This window comes from Stenella coeruleoalba, assembly GCF_951394435.1.
Source record: "Stenella coeruleoalba genome assembly, chromosome: 5".
Lineage (NCBI taxonomy): Eukaryota > Metazoa > Chordata > Mammalia > Artiodactyla > Delphinidae > Stenella > Stenella coeruleoalba.
In genome coordinates, this window is record NC_137150.1 from 95641164 (window position 1) to 95657332 (window position 16169).

The 16169-nt window shown below is 42.4% G+C and overlaps 2 protein-coding genes across 5 annotated transcripts in view; both read right to left on the reverse strand.

Moving 5' to 3' along the window:
* The window catches only part of NFKBIZ (NFKB inhibitor zeta), a 30012-nt gene extending 25133 nt beyond the window's left edge, over positions 1-4879 (reverse strand). Inside the window, exon 1 of the mRNA XM_079921478.1 lies at positions 4857-4879. The gene's annotated coding sequence lies outside the window, so the exon portion shown is untranslated. The remainder of the gene's footprint in view (positions 1-4856) is intronic.
* A 4279-nt stretch (positions 4880-9158) lies between these two features.
* Positions 9159-16169, reverse strand: part of NXPE3 (neurexophilin and PC-esterase domain family member 3) — a 53339-nt gene continuing 46328 nt past the window's right edge. For 2 of the 4 annotated variants that reach the window (XM_079921226.1, XM_079921225.1), the window contains 2 exons: positions 13945-14151; positions 9161-10806 (listed from right to left, as the gene is read on the reverse strand). In XM_079921226.1, coding sequence (XP_079777352.1) covers positions 10256-10806; positions 13945-14151 — 758 coding nt within the window. In that variant the 3' untranslated portion in view covers positions 9161-10255. Of the gene's footprint in view, positions 10807-13944; positions 14152-16169 lie in introns of all 4 variants that reach the window. The other 2 variants (XM_079921227.1, XM_079921228.1) reach the window with 2 other exon arrangements.

The following is a 16169-nucleotide window of genomic DNA, read 5'->3' on the forward strand; positions in this document are numbered from 1 at the left end:
TCACAATTTCTTAAAATATTAAAAATATTTAAGGATATAATAGAAGAAAATGTTCCTGAAATAAAGAAATATGAAAAAAAGGAATCATCCCTCTTCTAGAAGCAGGTGCTTTAAAAATCCATGGCAATGATGCAGACACAAAGCAAAACACAAAGAGACAAAAGGCCAGGGGAAAATCTTTTTGACCTCAATTGAATAAGTATGTGTAAGAGCATTCACAGCTGTGTGTTTCAACCTTTCTTTCATTATCATACCCACTAAGGTAGTTTGTAGATATTTTTTTCCCTAATTGTCTCCTGATGAAAGTTTAAAACCACAGATAGGGACTTCCCTGGTAGCGCAGTCCTTAAGAATCCGCCTGCCAATGCAGGGGACACGGGTTCGATCCCTGGTCCGGGAAGATCCCACATGCCACGGAGCAACAAAGCCCGTGCACCACAACTACTGAGCCTTCACTCTAGAGCCTGTGAGCCACAACTACTGATCCCGCGTGCCCCAACTACTGAAGCCCATGCCCCTAGAGCCCGTGTTCCACAGCAAGAGAAGCCACTGCAATGAGAAGGCCGCACACCAAAACCAAGAGTAGCCCCCACTCACAGCCACTAGAGAAAGCCCACGCGCAGCAACGAAGACACAACGCAGCCAAAAAAATAAATAAATAAAACCACAGATACACTATATATCTGTTTATGTACAATGGTCCTTTAGAGGACCACAAACTATTGTGATATCTGAGACATTGCCCCCCAAGAACCAATTTTGCCCTCTTGTATGCAATATCACCCTGTCTGAGAAGGCATGACTTGCAGTATTAGCCACTCTAAAAAATGGGTGTCATGACAAATAGCAAATCTGACTGAAATAGAGAGCTGGGAATGCACACATACTAACCAACACTAAAATGTGTCCAAAAGTCTATCGCCAATGTTAAAAGTATCTGCACACTACTAAACATCTGAACAAAAAGTGAGAAATCCATTTTTAGTGTCTCCAAGTATCCAGAAATTGCCATTGTAGAGATGATATAATATCGAATTGATTAACAGGTTTTTGAGAAGTTTAATTCAGATATTTGATATCATGTATAGAGAATGTAGCATTACCATTGTAATGGTAACATAACCATGACATAGTTTATTTTTCTACCTGGTAAAATGACATATGCAGATTTTATAGAAAAACTCCATAATTTTTCTTATTACCTGGAATTTAAGGAGCCTTATGATTTTGCTACTCAGAGTGTGGAACTTGCAACATCAGCATCACATGGAAGTTTATTAAAAGTGCAGAATTAGGGCTTCCCTGGTGGCGCAGTGTTTGAGAGTCCACTTGCCGATGCAGGGGACGCGGGTTCGTGCCCCGGTCCGGGAAGATCCCACATGCCGCGGAGTGGCTAGGCCCGTGAGCCATGGCCGCTGAGCCTGCACGTCCGGAGCCTGCGCTCCGCAACGGGAGAGGCCACAACAGTGAGAGGCCCGCGTACCACAAAAAAAATAAATAAATAAATGCAGAATTACAAGCTCCACCCTAGATTGACTGAAACAGAATCTGTAGTTCAATGAGATCGCCAGGTAATTCTTATGCACATTAAAGTTTGAGAAACACTGCCTTAAAAGACAAATACCATCCAAGTAGATTTATTTATTACTCCACTCATCCTATACTACGGAGCCTTTAGGAAGCGTAAACTGGAAAAGAATCATGCAAAAATTTTTAAAAATCACCAGATACAAAACACGCAAATTTCTATCCTGGGGCCTACCCCCTCAAAGAAGTTAGTTCAGGTAGTTAACTCACTCTGCAATAGCAGGGATGGGGCTTCCCTAGTGGCGCAGTGGTTGAGAGTCCACCTGCCGACGCAGGGGACACGGGTTCGTACCCCGGTCCGGGAAGAGCCCACATGCCGCAGAGCGGCTGGGCCCGTGAGCCATGGCCGCTGAGCCTGCACGTCCGGAGCCTGTGCTCCGCAATGGGAGAGGCCACAACAGTGAGAGGGCCCGCGTACTGCAAAAAAAAAAAAAAAAAAAAAAATAGCAGGGATGGTTGAGAGCAGGTGAACGGGTTTGCCAGATGCCCGCAGCTCCTCTCTTCAGAAGCAGCAGCAGACGGCCCTTCACCAGAGGTGTGATTAGGAATGCTCTTTCAAGTCTTAGCTTTTCAGCATGGAAGAAAACATCCTGCGAGGAGTAATGTGAGCAAGCAGCAGGATTCCCCTTTCTTTATAATCCCAGCTGTTGTGTCCAAAACTGACTCAATAACTAAGAGGCTGCCTCTCCCCAAACATTAGCCCAACCACTCGCATTAATTCCACCATATAGCTTCACTCTTTGGTCTGAAAGATTTTCCCTGTGGTCTTCTTAAAATATGAAGGGTTATGGTGGTTATTAACTACCCTAACTAACTACCAGTTAAAACTGAACAGGGAGTAGATGGTAGCCAGGTGTGAGCTAGGGAAAAGGAAGGACCCTAGGGAAATCAGAGCCCTGGAAAGAGGTTGACCTCTCCCCATTGTACCTCCGCTAATATCCCAGTGGCCTGGTGGCAAGGGCACTGGCTATGGGGACACGGCCCCTCAGATTCAAATCCAAGCTCTGCCACTTACGATCTGGGGGATCTTGAACCAGCTGTCAATCCCTCTGAGCCTCAATTTCCTCACCTATAAAATAAGACTAATTATGCCTGCCTCCGATGCCATTATGAGGGCTGAATGAGATCTTGCTGGTCAAGTCGCAAAACAAGTGTTTAATAAATGTTAATTCCCTATCCACTAACTCCCCCAGGAAGCAGTAGCGTATTTTCATCCACTTAGTTTGGAAAGAAATTGTTTTACCTCACAGACAGTCCCAAATTAAAGGAACAGGAAGTGCTTTAATCAGAAACCACGTATGCAAGCTTTAATGACGGGCTTCACCAAAACCGTAGAGAGCATGATGCTCTCTGAGCCTGTTAGAGATTACATAACCCCGAAACTGCCAGTCAGCAGAGAGCTGAATTCCCCTCTTAGATGTATGCACGCGTCCTCTTCTCATGGAAAATAGTGGAAATTCAAAATGGTTAAAAAGATGCTAAACCATCAAAAAAATCTTAGTTCACAAGAAATCACAGTACAATGCCTACAAAGCTCATAGTAACTTTGAGGCAACTTCAAAATTTGATTAAGGGATCCAAGAACCATAGAAATTTTAGAAACATCCCACTGCCCACTTTGACTACATCAGCCAAGGCCCAGGTAACATCTGGAATTAGGAATATCCACCTTTCACACCATCAGGAGCTCAGCATCAGGCCAAGAAAGCCAAAAGGTGAAGTCAGCCTCCTGATCTTCCTATTAACCTGGGGGGGAAAATCAAGAGGCCACCAGATCAATGTCAGCTAAGAGCCAAAAGTAAATGGTTTTCTCAGGAGCAGTTCACTGTGCATCTCAGAATAATTAGAAAATCTTCCCTCTCAGTAGTGCTCTCCACAGCTCTTTAACTTCTGAGAGGGTTTCCTTTGGTTCCAGACTTCTTTCGGGGCAAAGTAGAAATGAGAGAGGTTTGCCTCAACTTCCTCAATGAGGAAAAGTCTGTAGCTGGACGACTAAATTATACTGAGCATGGTCATCACCTCCATGCTGGCAAGGACAGTGCTAAACGTTTAACACGAGGTTTGTTGTGCGCCCACTTTTTTTTTTTTTTTTGGCCACGCTGCATGCCTTGCCGGATTTCAGTTCCCCGACCAGGGATTGAACCCAGACCCCAGCATTAAAAGCCTGGAATCCTAACCACTAGGCTACCAGGGGACTTCCGTGCACCCAGCTCTTGTGCTAACTCTTCCCAGACTGTCTCTCTTATAGCCTCTGTACCCTATCCAACTGTGTCTTTAACCAAAGCAAATTGATGTTATAATGAAGAGAGGTGGTAGATCACACATTGTACTCTGAAGCCAAATAAAAAGACTTTAGGGTTATCTGGATGTTTAGGTGATCTGTGTGGTTGATCTCTATCAGGGATTGTTGAGGGGAATGAATAAGCCTTTGAAATTTTTCTCTTCTTTTATTGTCTAAACAACCTACTGACAGGAGAGGCCAAAAAAAAAAAAAAATTATTCCACCTGATCAATAACGTGTTTCTTTAGATGCCAGATTTAAAGTGAGGGAATATATATTACAAAGTACTTAAAATTTACATAATAAATGTCATCCTCTGAGACACCTCCACCCCATACATCAGTTCCCTAATCCTCCTGGAGACAATCTCAATCCATCCTACCTAGAAAAGCACTTTTATTCACACAAAATCCCAGATTGTAATAGATCTGGGGGTTCAGCCAAGTCATCAAACTTCAAGATTTCCTTTGTTCATACAATGGTCTTGTAATACATGTCTTTCATTTTACAAAGGTAATATAAGAACTACATGCTATACAACATTTTGATCTACTCAGATATATTTTTCCATAAAGATATAGTTCTATGCCTACCCTTGGTGAGAAAGTATACCTCTAAGCCCACACTCAAACTTCCTGGGAGATTTCTAACTAGGAGTATCAAAGGCTACTTCACTGGCTAAATAAAAGTTTTTACATTAGATTTATGATACTTTCATCACCCATCCTACCAACCTCTTCCATCAGCATCTTAGTCTTTCCTGGGCCTTCAAGGCGAACAGAAACAATTCATAGTCATTACCAAACTATAAAAACATCCCAAATTTTCCTTCCCCAAAATACTGCCCCCTAATATTTTGCCCCAAAACAAGTATGATCACCCAAATATCAGAAAGTGACTCCAAAGTAAAGAATCTGAATATGGGAAAAGAAAAAAAAAAGCTTTTAAGATACTTTTTCATACTAAATATAAAATAATAAAAATATACCTTTGTGTTTGAAGAGTCAAGTCATACAAATACGTAAAGGCAAATCAACTGTTTCCAGCTGTAATCAGCGATAATAACCCAAGTACGTGAGAGCACGAGAAAGATGATCAGTTTCCTTTTGAGGTTACATGATAAGCAGCAGCGACAGTTAAGCAGCCTTTTTCTCTAAGAACTCGCCGGCGTCTGACCTCTTGGCAAGAGAAGGCCAGGCCCTCTCCCTGGCCCCCTTTATAGCGTTCGCTTGCTGCTCACCGTTCTAGAAAGGGATGGGGGCGGGGGACGCTAAGGACCTGTTTCCTAAAATACAGAATACGGTCCAACTCTCATTCGAAAGGGTCTGCGTGGGCACAGAGGAGGGGCGGAGACGGCGGGAAGGGAGCAGCAAGGACTTTGTTCGTGGACTTTTTTTTCTGCACCCTGGAAATTCCCAGGCCAGAAAGGTGCCGACCCTAGTCCCGGACATTCCCCTCAAGGGTCGGCTCCAAGACCTGGACTGGAACCCCGCAGAGGAATCAGAAGCAAATCTGTAAGCAAAACTTTTTTTTTTAGGGATGCCTTTTTTAAACGTCTCAGTGAATTTACTGCCTGCATTGGCCTTGCCCCCTCCTTAGATTCACCTTCTCTGCTTCTTTCGCTTTTTCTGTACAGCCTTTAAGTGCGGGGGCTGAGGAGGGGGATGCTTTCTACAGCAAAGCTTTTCAAACATGGCAATCAGAAAGTAGTGTCCCCATGGTGTGCCTTCACTGACAAACTAAAGGACAAGGAATCTGCGATGTAAGTAAAGCAGTGGTCCCGTAACATGCAGATTACATTATTTTCATGTGGGGTGAATTTAAACAGAGAATGAACCATTGCGCAACAGTGAAAGGATATCTTCTACGACATTAGGTTTCACTGTGGCTTCTTTTTCTTTTAAGACACTTTCGACTGTCATCTCTGTACTGCTTCCCACTCCCCCGCCCCCCCAAGGCAGTCTTACAATCCAGCTTTAGAATTAGACAGGAAATACCTGCTTCTCCAATAGGAATGGGCATCTAGACCTAAACACCAGAAGATCCTTAAAACTTTAAGACAGCAGACCGTCCTTCTTATAAGAAGCCTGACTTCCTCTCATTTCACGCAGAATACTGAAAAGCAAAATGTAACACACTTAAGTTCACACGTTTTCTAAAAAGCTGTAACTGCACTTCTGAGACAAAGTGAACTTGAAGTGCATTCTGTGCCCTTCTACCTCCTGCGTCCTATAAACTGATGCCCTCAACAACCCTCTGATTTTCCACCCTCACCCCCGCCCTCCCCCAGGATTCCTAGGTGCCCCTAGCACTCTGGGACTGTGGTCTCACTTTCAGAGAGGAAAAGAACACTTTCCAGAACTTATTTATTTATTGCACACTGAGGAGTCAGGCAAATGCACTCCACTGAAGACATAAAACCTGGAGAGAATAATGTTTAACACTAGAGAATGAATACACTTGGATTTCTGGCATGAGCGACTAGCTAATCTTTAAAAGCTGAATTTACCCAGATCTACAAAGATAATGCTGAGCACCTTTTTTTTCAGGGGGGAAGGGAGGGGGGTGGGAACAGAGTGGGGAGGTCTTATTTCTGTTGTTTCCCTTGGAGATTTATTTCCTAGTACTTTCTGGGTAACTGCTATTTCCTTTAATAGGGCCCAGAAGCAGACTCACCTCTGGCTTGCAACACACGGATATAAAGGCTTACCATACACATTCTTGGCAAGTGCCCAGATGGATCAATCTGAAACTTAATACCTGAAGCTGGGAAGTATCAGTCAGTTGGTATTTAACAAAATGATGGTTGTTCAGAAAGGTAAAATGGATCATATTGGAACAACAAACTTATATTTGCTAAAGAAAAGTTACTCTTAACTTTTATAAAATATAATTTTCACAGAAGAGCCTTATTATGGATTCTCCCTTTCATAAGTAGCATCAAATCAATCATTTGAGTTCTAGAATATGAGGAGATCCACTAAATGAAGTTAATGCTGCCATTCCAAAATAAAAATCCATATTTTAACCCAATGAAATTATATATTAATCACCATTTTAATATTTTATTATAAATCTAAATGGCCAACCTATGTAAATAATGATATCATTTAGCTAAACTGTTAGGCAGACTTTTATAATTAAGTCATGAAAACATAGAAAATATTTGTATGTTAAATTTAAAAACACAGATAAAAATTACATGTTCTCTGTGATTACAGCTGTGTGATTTAAAAAACCTAGAAGAAAATAAACCAAACTGCTAATGCTCATCGCAGATGATAGAATTATGGATTCTATCCATAGATTTTCTTTTTCTAGATTTTACAATATGTTTATTTAATATCCTTTACATTTATAATGGAAACACAACTCTGTGGTATTGGCTTAAAATAAACTTTTCAGAAGAAATTAAAATCGTTCTGAGAATGATTTAGGTAATATTCCAAACTCTACACTTAGGCTTTTTTTTAACTTCCACACGAGCATAGAAAGACACATTAGAAGGACAGAGTGAATGAGAATACTTTAAGAAACTGTGTCATCAGATCTTTAGGACATGTCACTAAATCAAAAATTAACGGGATGGGGCTTCCCTGGTGGCGCAGTGGTTAAGAGTCTGCCTGCCGATGCAGGGGACACAGGTTCATACCCCGGTCCAGGAAGATTCCACATGCCGCGGAGCGGCCGGGTCCGTGAGCCATGGTCGCTGAGCCTGTGCGTCCGGAGCCTGTGCTCCGCAACGGGAGAGGCCACAACAGTGAGAGGCCCGCGTACCGCAAAAAAAAAAAAAAAAAAAAAAAAAAAATTAATGGTATGAGATCGTGAGAAATCATTTGCACAAACAAGTAGTACCACTCCGAAGCTCTGAAGAGGCAGTAGAAATTGAAACTCTCCTGGGAAGACATGACTCAGCCTCCTCCAATGATCCTTGAGTAAATGCTCAAAAGTTCTTTCCTAAAAAATAAAACCTCTTTACAAAATCCAAAAAATTCTAGTTGAAAAGGGCTATGGACTCTCACATACCTTAGTTCAAATCTAAACTCAAGTTCCTCATCTATAAAATGGAACTATTATCTGCACTATTAGACCATGATCAGAATTAAATGTTATGGGAAAAGCTCCTAAAATAATAGACAAAAAATATTATTTCCTTAGTTCTATCTTCCCTCTGTGTTTCTCAAAACATAGAACACCACCATTGCATCAGAACTCCTGGGCATTTGTCACTAAGGTTGATTCCACAATTCCCAGAGGCATAGCTCCTAATTCTGCATTTTTATCAAATATTCCAAGTGAGGGACTTCCCTAGTGACGCAGTGGTTAAGAATCCGCCTGTCAGTGCAGGGGACACGGGTTCGAGCCCTGGTCCAGAAAGATCCCATGTGTCACAGAGCAACTAAGCCCATGCGCCACAACTACAGAGCCTGCGCTCTAGAGCCCGCAAGCCACAACTACTGAGCCTATGTGCCACAACTAATGAAGCCCACACGCCCAGAGCCTACACTGAGCAACAAGAGAAGCCACCACAGTGAGAAGCCCGTGCACCGCAACAAAGAGTAGCCACCACTCACCGCAACGAGAGAAAACTCGCACGCAGCAATGAAGGCCCTACGCAGCCAAAAAAAACTAATTGAAAAAAAAACTTAAAAAAAAATATTCAGAGTGATCCTTAGACATTCTAAAGGTTAAAGGCCATTAAAATTAAGCCATCTTAATATATTTAACTACCTGCTCCACTTCAGACTCAGAAAATAATTTAAAATCATATTTATTTATTTTATAAACTTGAAGGTGGCCCTCAAGGCTAGGAAAGAAAGATCTTAAACTCTCTGTTTTAAGTTAAAAACGCAGATTCTTTTTTTTTTTTTTTTTTTTTTTTTGCGGTACGCGGGCCTCTCGCTGTTGTGGCCTCTCCCGCTGCGGAGCACAGGCTCCGGATGCGCAGGCTCAGCGGCCACGGCTCACGGGCCCAGCCGCTCTGCGGCATGTGGGATCTTCCTGGACTGGGGCACGAACCCGCGTCCCCTGCATCGGCAGGCAGACTCCCAACCACTGCGCCACCAGAGAAGCCCAAAACCCAGATTCTTTGACCCATTCTTCTAAGGGTGTATTTTTTCATGCTTTAGGCATCTGTCTTCATCTCTAAAGCCTCCCCAGTTTCTTCACATGTTCACTTAGGGATAAACAAAACTATATTGTAGCTCAAAAAGAAAAGAGTACTTACTAAAATGGCACAAATTAATTTAAACTTATTTAAAATTAATAAGGTAAAGACAGTCAAGTAAAATTGATAATTCAATTATTTTAAGAGAGCCAACAGGAACAGCACCTTTTACTTCCAAGCATGACAGAATGTGTGTACCTTATGCCCAAATCAACCCATCACAGATTTCAATATCTAAATTTAATTTTTAATTAGATTTTAATTTCTAATTTGGGTATGCAATTCAAAATAACAACCAAAAAAGAAATACTCAAAATTGATGGAAATAATTTCTACAGCTTTATAACAAACAATACCAATCTTTACATAAAAGTCAATTCTTAAAACCCTCAAACTTCAGAACACAAAAATAAATTTTCCTTTATAGATTTTCCCCTTCCAGCTCCAAAAGTGGTTATTTTAGAATAAGTATTCATCCTGTAAAATTTAGCTGAATCAGATAAGTAGCAATTACCCAATGCAAATATCAATTCAATGCACAGATTTTATATATACTGCTTTCATATTTCCCTTTTGCTTCTTTTCTAGATAAAAGCCAGACACTGTAAATATTCTCATTAGAAAGTTCTGACCAAGGACACTGGCCTTTTCAAGTAATCCAGAAAAAACTGGATCATCAAGATAAACTTCTAAGACACAGCAGTCTTCAGTGTGTTACGGGAGCCACTGACTAAAAGCCTTGGGGTTAATTCACTTCCCGCTGAAGATGTACCAATTATGCTATTCATGTAGATGTGCTCAATTTCCTTTACCAGACAAGATACAAACACTCCACTGCCAACCAAACTTGCCCCTTCCACTTAGGTCACAACATTTTTCACACTTTTTAGCACAGTATCCCCTCCCCTCCCAGGAGAAGCTAGTTCAAACACACTCATTAGTATCTTTGGTTACGAGGGCAATATAGTGTGTAAATGCTGTTAATAATCGTTCCCCCATAGATAAGTCAAGATGGGAAAAAATCCTATAGGTAGGTATAAATGTAATCTGCATTTTCTAAGCTCCTTACAAGTCATTATATAAAGTCCATCTCTTTTTTTAAAATTTTAAATACATATCAATGGCAGCCATCTCTCCATAGGGCCACCCATAAACTTTCCGTAGTGCAGGTGATAGAGAAGGTCACTGAATGTGATTTCTCCAGTCTCCTGCAGGGCAGACTAGCTCTCCAAGGGGCACACAAAGGACAAGAACATGTCCAGCTGGTTCTTCACAATAACTTCATCTGGATGTAGCTTGTGGGGCAGATAATGGGCCAGGGTCATCTCCCAGGCATCAACGAGATATACCCCAACTCCTGAGAACATCTTCCGAAGGATGGTGTCCAGCTGAAAGTTATACCAGTCGCTGTTGAAAAGGCTCACTTCAGGTCCCAGCTCTTGGGCGTTGGCTGTCCGGATGACTACCACAGTCTTAGGGCTTCGATCCAAGAGCTGGACCACGGCTCGACGGATGTTCCTGAGCCGCCGGATATACACTTCCAAGGGGAAGGTGCTGAAATGAGACCACACAGCTATGGCAACGACTGTGTTCTTCCCTCCCACGATGCCATTCAGCTCATTCGCCACATAACGGAGGTCATTGCTAAAGACGGTCGTGAAGCGGATCGGTGGACCGTGGCAGCGGTATTTGAGCAGGATGTTGTGCTTCTGGTCCACCGCAAGGAAGGGACCCACATTCTTCGGGCTACCCAAGTTAAACTCCACTAAATCTGAAACAAGGGAAACTCAGATTCATAAGAATGTTTAAACCAAGCGATATATTTTGATTATTCTTCAGTTAGTGGCTTCAAAGAACAATTTTTTAAAATAAAATAACAAAAAGGTACAATACAAATGTAAAGGAAACACCTATTGCACGTCACTTTGGCCCCCTTGGCTTCAATGGACCTTTATATTTTAACATATTTATTACTTAAATCACTCCATAAGCATGAAATTACAAGTAATACCATCAGCAATTGATTCTAGACCTGAGAAGCAAAATAACCTGTTTACCTCTAATTATTAGGCCAAGAAATCTTCCTGTTTGCACTGACTGTTAAATATCTAAACATCGATTTGGCATTTACACATTACTGTTCTAACAGATCAAAATTATTTCTTCCAGGTCAAGAACTATATAACTTCTGCTTTTTTACAAACACATAATAGTAACCAAATACCTCTTTTTGAAATAAGCAAAAGAAAGAAGCAACCACGCTTCTTTTGACTTTCAATTTCACCCTATGGATGGAAAACCCTGTTTATGTCTTAGAAAACTTCTCTCTCTCTGTCGTAACAAACACAGCAGCACAAGTTAGAATTCCCTTCTCTCCCTCTACTTTATCTAGGTTGTGTTTCCAAGTCCTGCTCCTCTGAAGATCCCAGGAATCAATGATTATTCTCCCTTATTACTCCTCAAAAAGGCTGTACAATTCATCACTGAACATTCACCCCATGAGGAAAGAGGGTCTGTGTCATATCCCTAAATATTCCTATAAGTGCCTTACACAGACCAGATTAAGTAACCCTTGGCAGCCAAACTGAATTCACATTTCCTAAGCACCTCTTCCGTGCCAGCACTATTGTGCTATAAGCCAGCAATGCAGGACTTTGCTGGCGGTCCAGTGGTTAAGACTCCACACTTCCACTGCAGGGGGCATGGGTTCAATCCCTGGTCAGGGAATTAAGATCCCTCATGGCACGGCCAAAAAGAAAAAAAAATAGAATAAAAAAATAATAAAATAAATTAGAATCGTTTCCCAGCTTTAAAAAAAAAAGCCAGCAATGCTCAGATGGGTAAGTCACAGTCCTTGCCCTCAAGGAGTTTATAGTCAATTCTGAAGAAGTACCATCAAACTATAATTGTCCCATATTATTTACTCTTAAGGGTTAAAGTCAAGGTTTCACTTTTTTCTCCATGAGTTCCCAGGCTCCTCTTCTAAATTCTCATACCTAATTCATTACTACTTAGCATGTGGCCCCCCTTAAATTGAATAGAAGCTCAATTAACCATTCTTTCTTTTGATTAAGATCAAGCCCAACACAAGGCTTTATCGGGTAAAGATCTGTCTGCAAAGGGTAGGGTGGAAAATGCTCAAGACACACAATGTGATCATTGCTATGAAAGGAAATACCAAGCTACGTCATTAGAACTTAAGAATCAAGCAACTGGGGCTTCCCTGGCGGCAGAGTGGTTAAGAATCCGCCTGCCGATGCAGGGGACACGGGTTCGAGCCCTGGTCCGGGAAGATCCCACATGCCGCAGAGCAACTAAGCCTGTGCGCCACAACTACTGAGCCTGCACTCTAGAGCCCACGAGCACAACTACCGAAGCCCGTGTGCCACAACTACTGAAGCCCATGTGCCTAGAGCCTGTGCTCTGCAACAAGAGAAGCCACCACAATGAGAAGCCCTCGCACCGCAACAAAGAGTAGTCCCCACTCACTGCAACTAGAGGAAGCCCACATGCAGCAACGGAAGACCCAACGCACCCAAAAAAAATAAATAAAATAAATCTATTAAAAAAAAGAAAAGAATCAAGCAACTGCAGGCTCCTGGAGGGCCCTGCCTGGTCAACACCGAACTATGCCTAGCATCATGTCATACAAATGATTTCCCTTCTCCTGCTTTTGAACTTACACTTCATCAACTAGAATTCTGCTATGTCTGTTTCAATAAAAAAAAGCAAGCAAATCAAAACCGGAATTAACTTTCTATTTTGGGGGGTCATATCTACTTCCTCCTTTCCTTCCTTCTAAAAATTAAATTTGAAACTAAGTTGATGTAACAAATAAAAGAGAAAAAAGAAAAACATCACACACAACCACTCCCAACTGTGGGAAGTTGCTTTATGAAAAGCCCTGTCCATAAACAGCCATCAGAAACAGTTCCCTCTGCTCAATGTTATGTGGCAGCCCGGATGGGAAGGGAGTTTGGGGGAGAATGGATACATGTATATGTATGGCAGAGTCGCTTTGCGGTACACCTGAAACTATCACAACATTGTTAATCGGCTATACTCCAAAACTCAAAAGTTTAAAAAAAAAATTTAAAACACACAAACAAACAAAAAAACCCAGTTCCCACAGAACTATTCATCAGCTCTCTAAACTCTAAGTGGGGCCTTTAGTCCTGCTGCCCCAAATCCATCCCTCCTCACTCCATCCACACCACTTCCAGGAAGAGGAAAAGGCCCACTGTGAATAAGGGATGGCCCTCCCATGAGTGGGGTTTTATTCCAAGTCTGGAGAGCTTCCCCAGAGCCCAGCAGGGAGACCAAGAAGCTAAGAAGACTGGGACTGACCAGAATCTCCCTTGCTGGGAGGCAGCTCCACCTCAGAGTCACACCAATGGACGGCCCAAGGGGTGAGCAGGCATGGCTCTGCCGCATGAATGCATTAAAATGCACGACAGTTTCGCTGCCTCCTTCCACTTAAATCTATGATAGACTTGGAGTTGGACCAAACAGAACTAGAAGAGAAACAACTGGAAATGTTCACTTCTATCTCACAGCCCAGAATGCTAGAAGTGAAAGACACCTGTGAGGTGATAGTGTCCTGCTGCCTCAGCTCACACTTGGAGAAGTGAAGCCCTGAGAAGTAGAAGACTCGTCCAGGGTCACACAGCTCATGAGTGGTATGAACTTCAACAAGCAGCCAGTGCTTTCATCGATGCGTCACAGCCCCACCATTGATCAGAAACTATCACTCATCTCTCCAAGGTTAGGACACCTCTTCAGTCCTACAGAGAAATAACTGCTTCCTCACCTGATGCCTTTCTTCAGGCACCGGACTGGGTCTGCTTATTTCAAAGCTGAATTTTGTATGTATGGGAAAGAGTTATGAAACAAAAAGCAAAGTACCAACCTGGAACAAATGTAGTGAGGTATTCAAACCATTGCCTGATTGTCGAGTCACCAAATAAATACACCACTTTTCTCTGTAAGCATTCTGTAATGTTGTCAGGGTCATTAAACTGGCGCATCTTAAACTTTCTGGGCCTCCACTGATTTTTGTAATAATAGCCAGAAGGAAAAGTTCCTAAGCCTTGAGATAGTTCTAGGTTGTTGGTTTCTGGAAAAAAAAAAAAAAAAAAGATATTCTGAAATTCTCCTCCAACAAACCATACCTAAAAAATGTTCCAAGAAACACAATTATGCCCCTATGTTTGTTAGCTTGCTGGCTACGGATAACATTTCCTGCCATCACATCTCAAAGAAATCCCAGACTTCCCCCCTCCTACAAAAAGTTCTCCTTTGCACAAAAATAGGAAGATCTGAAGTGGGTGTGAGGGTGTTTGTGGACACGCTCAAAGGGGAAAGGGGACGTTGATCATTCCCTCAGATTACGCATGTTTTTCTCAAAGCCAAAAATAAAGGCAGGCCAAAACTAAGGAAATGTGTAGATGTAAGCATTGTCCAGCATTATCCCAGAACAGGAGAAGAACTTCTCATCCAAATGCCTGTGAGGCAAGTAAAAATTTAAATTCATATTTTACATATGCATAATAATATTAGTCCACACTGTTTCTCAGCCCATTAAAAAGAAAAGTTTCAATCCATGGGTCCTACAATCAAATATTAACTCGGAAAACCACCACTGAATACAGAAAACAAACCAATGACACACATTCTAAAGATTTACTGCCCACAACACAAAAGGTTCAGAAGTCTTTATGCACAATGAACAATATTCAAATTGTATCAGCAGTGTGTACTCATGGTTGTAGCCTAGCTACACATGATAACACAAGTGCCGGGATACCTTTCAGAGAAACTCAACACCTTTCTGCCCTAACACCTCCCTCAGAAAATGCCACTGCAAAAATGGCACGCTTTACGTGCTTCAACAGGGATGCCTAATATTTCTTGCAGGTTTACTCTGCACCAGACACCGTTCTGAGCAATTAAATTTATTATCTCATGGGATGTTCACAATAACCCTTTAAGGTAGTCCTATTATCCCTACCTTTCAAAACATTTAAGCAACTTGATCCAGAGATAGTAATGTAGCAAAGCCAGGATCTAATCCAAGCCGGTGAGCCCCCAAGCCCACGCTCTTAACCACTGCGTTACATCATCTCTCAAAAAGAGATGTTAATAGATAGCTTTCTTTTTGGCTTTTTTCCTGAAAGAGTACATTTATTCATTTCTAACATTTATTATTCAAACCTGCAATCTTCAAATAACCACCAATCATTTTATATCACTCCCTACACAGCCCAAAGTTGAAATCTTGATCATATTCCAGTAATTTTAGAGTCTCACCTGTTAAACCACAATTTAAAATCCAAATGCTCAGAAATTTAAATTTAAATATGACTCAGAAATTTAAATTTAAGTGAGTCTCCTATTTGTGACTATTTTCAGCTTCTTTGACTTCTTGATATTATCTCTATACTAAAAATTATTTTGGAGAGACCTTCAAGATGGCGGAGGAGTAAGACGTGGAGATCACCTTCCTCCCCACAAATACATCAGAAATACATCTACGTGTGGAACCACTCCTACAGAACACCTACTGAACGCTGGCAGAAGACCTCAGACTTCCCAAAAGGCAAGAAACTCCCCACATACCTGGGTAGGGCAAAAGAAAAAATAAAAAACAGAGGCAAAAGAACAGGGACGGGACCTGCACCAGTGGGAGGGAGCTGTGAAGGAGGCAAGGTTTCCACACACTAGGAAGGCCCTTCGCGGGCGGAGACTGCGGGAGGCGGAGGGGGGAGCTACAGAACCGCGGAGGAGAGCGCAGCAACAGGGGTGCGGAAGGCAAAGCGGAGAGATTCCCGCACAGAGGATCGGTGCCAACCGGCACTCACCAGCCCAAGAGGCTTGTCTGCTCCCCCGCTGCGGCGGGCGGGGGCTGGGAGCTGAGGCTCGGGCTTCGGAGGTCGGATCCCAGGGAGAGAGCTGGGGTTGGCTGCGTGAAGACAGCCTGAAGGGACCTACTGCACCCCAGCTAGCTGGGAGGGAGTCCAGGAAAAAGTCTAGAACTGCCTAAGGGGCAAGAGACCATTGTTTGGGGTGCGCGAGGAGAGGGGATTCAGAGCATCACCTAAACGAGCTCCAGAGATGGCCGTGAGCCACGGCTCT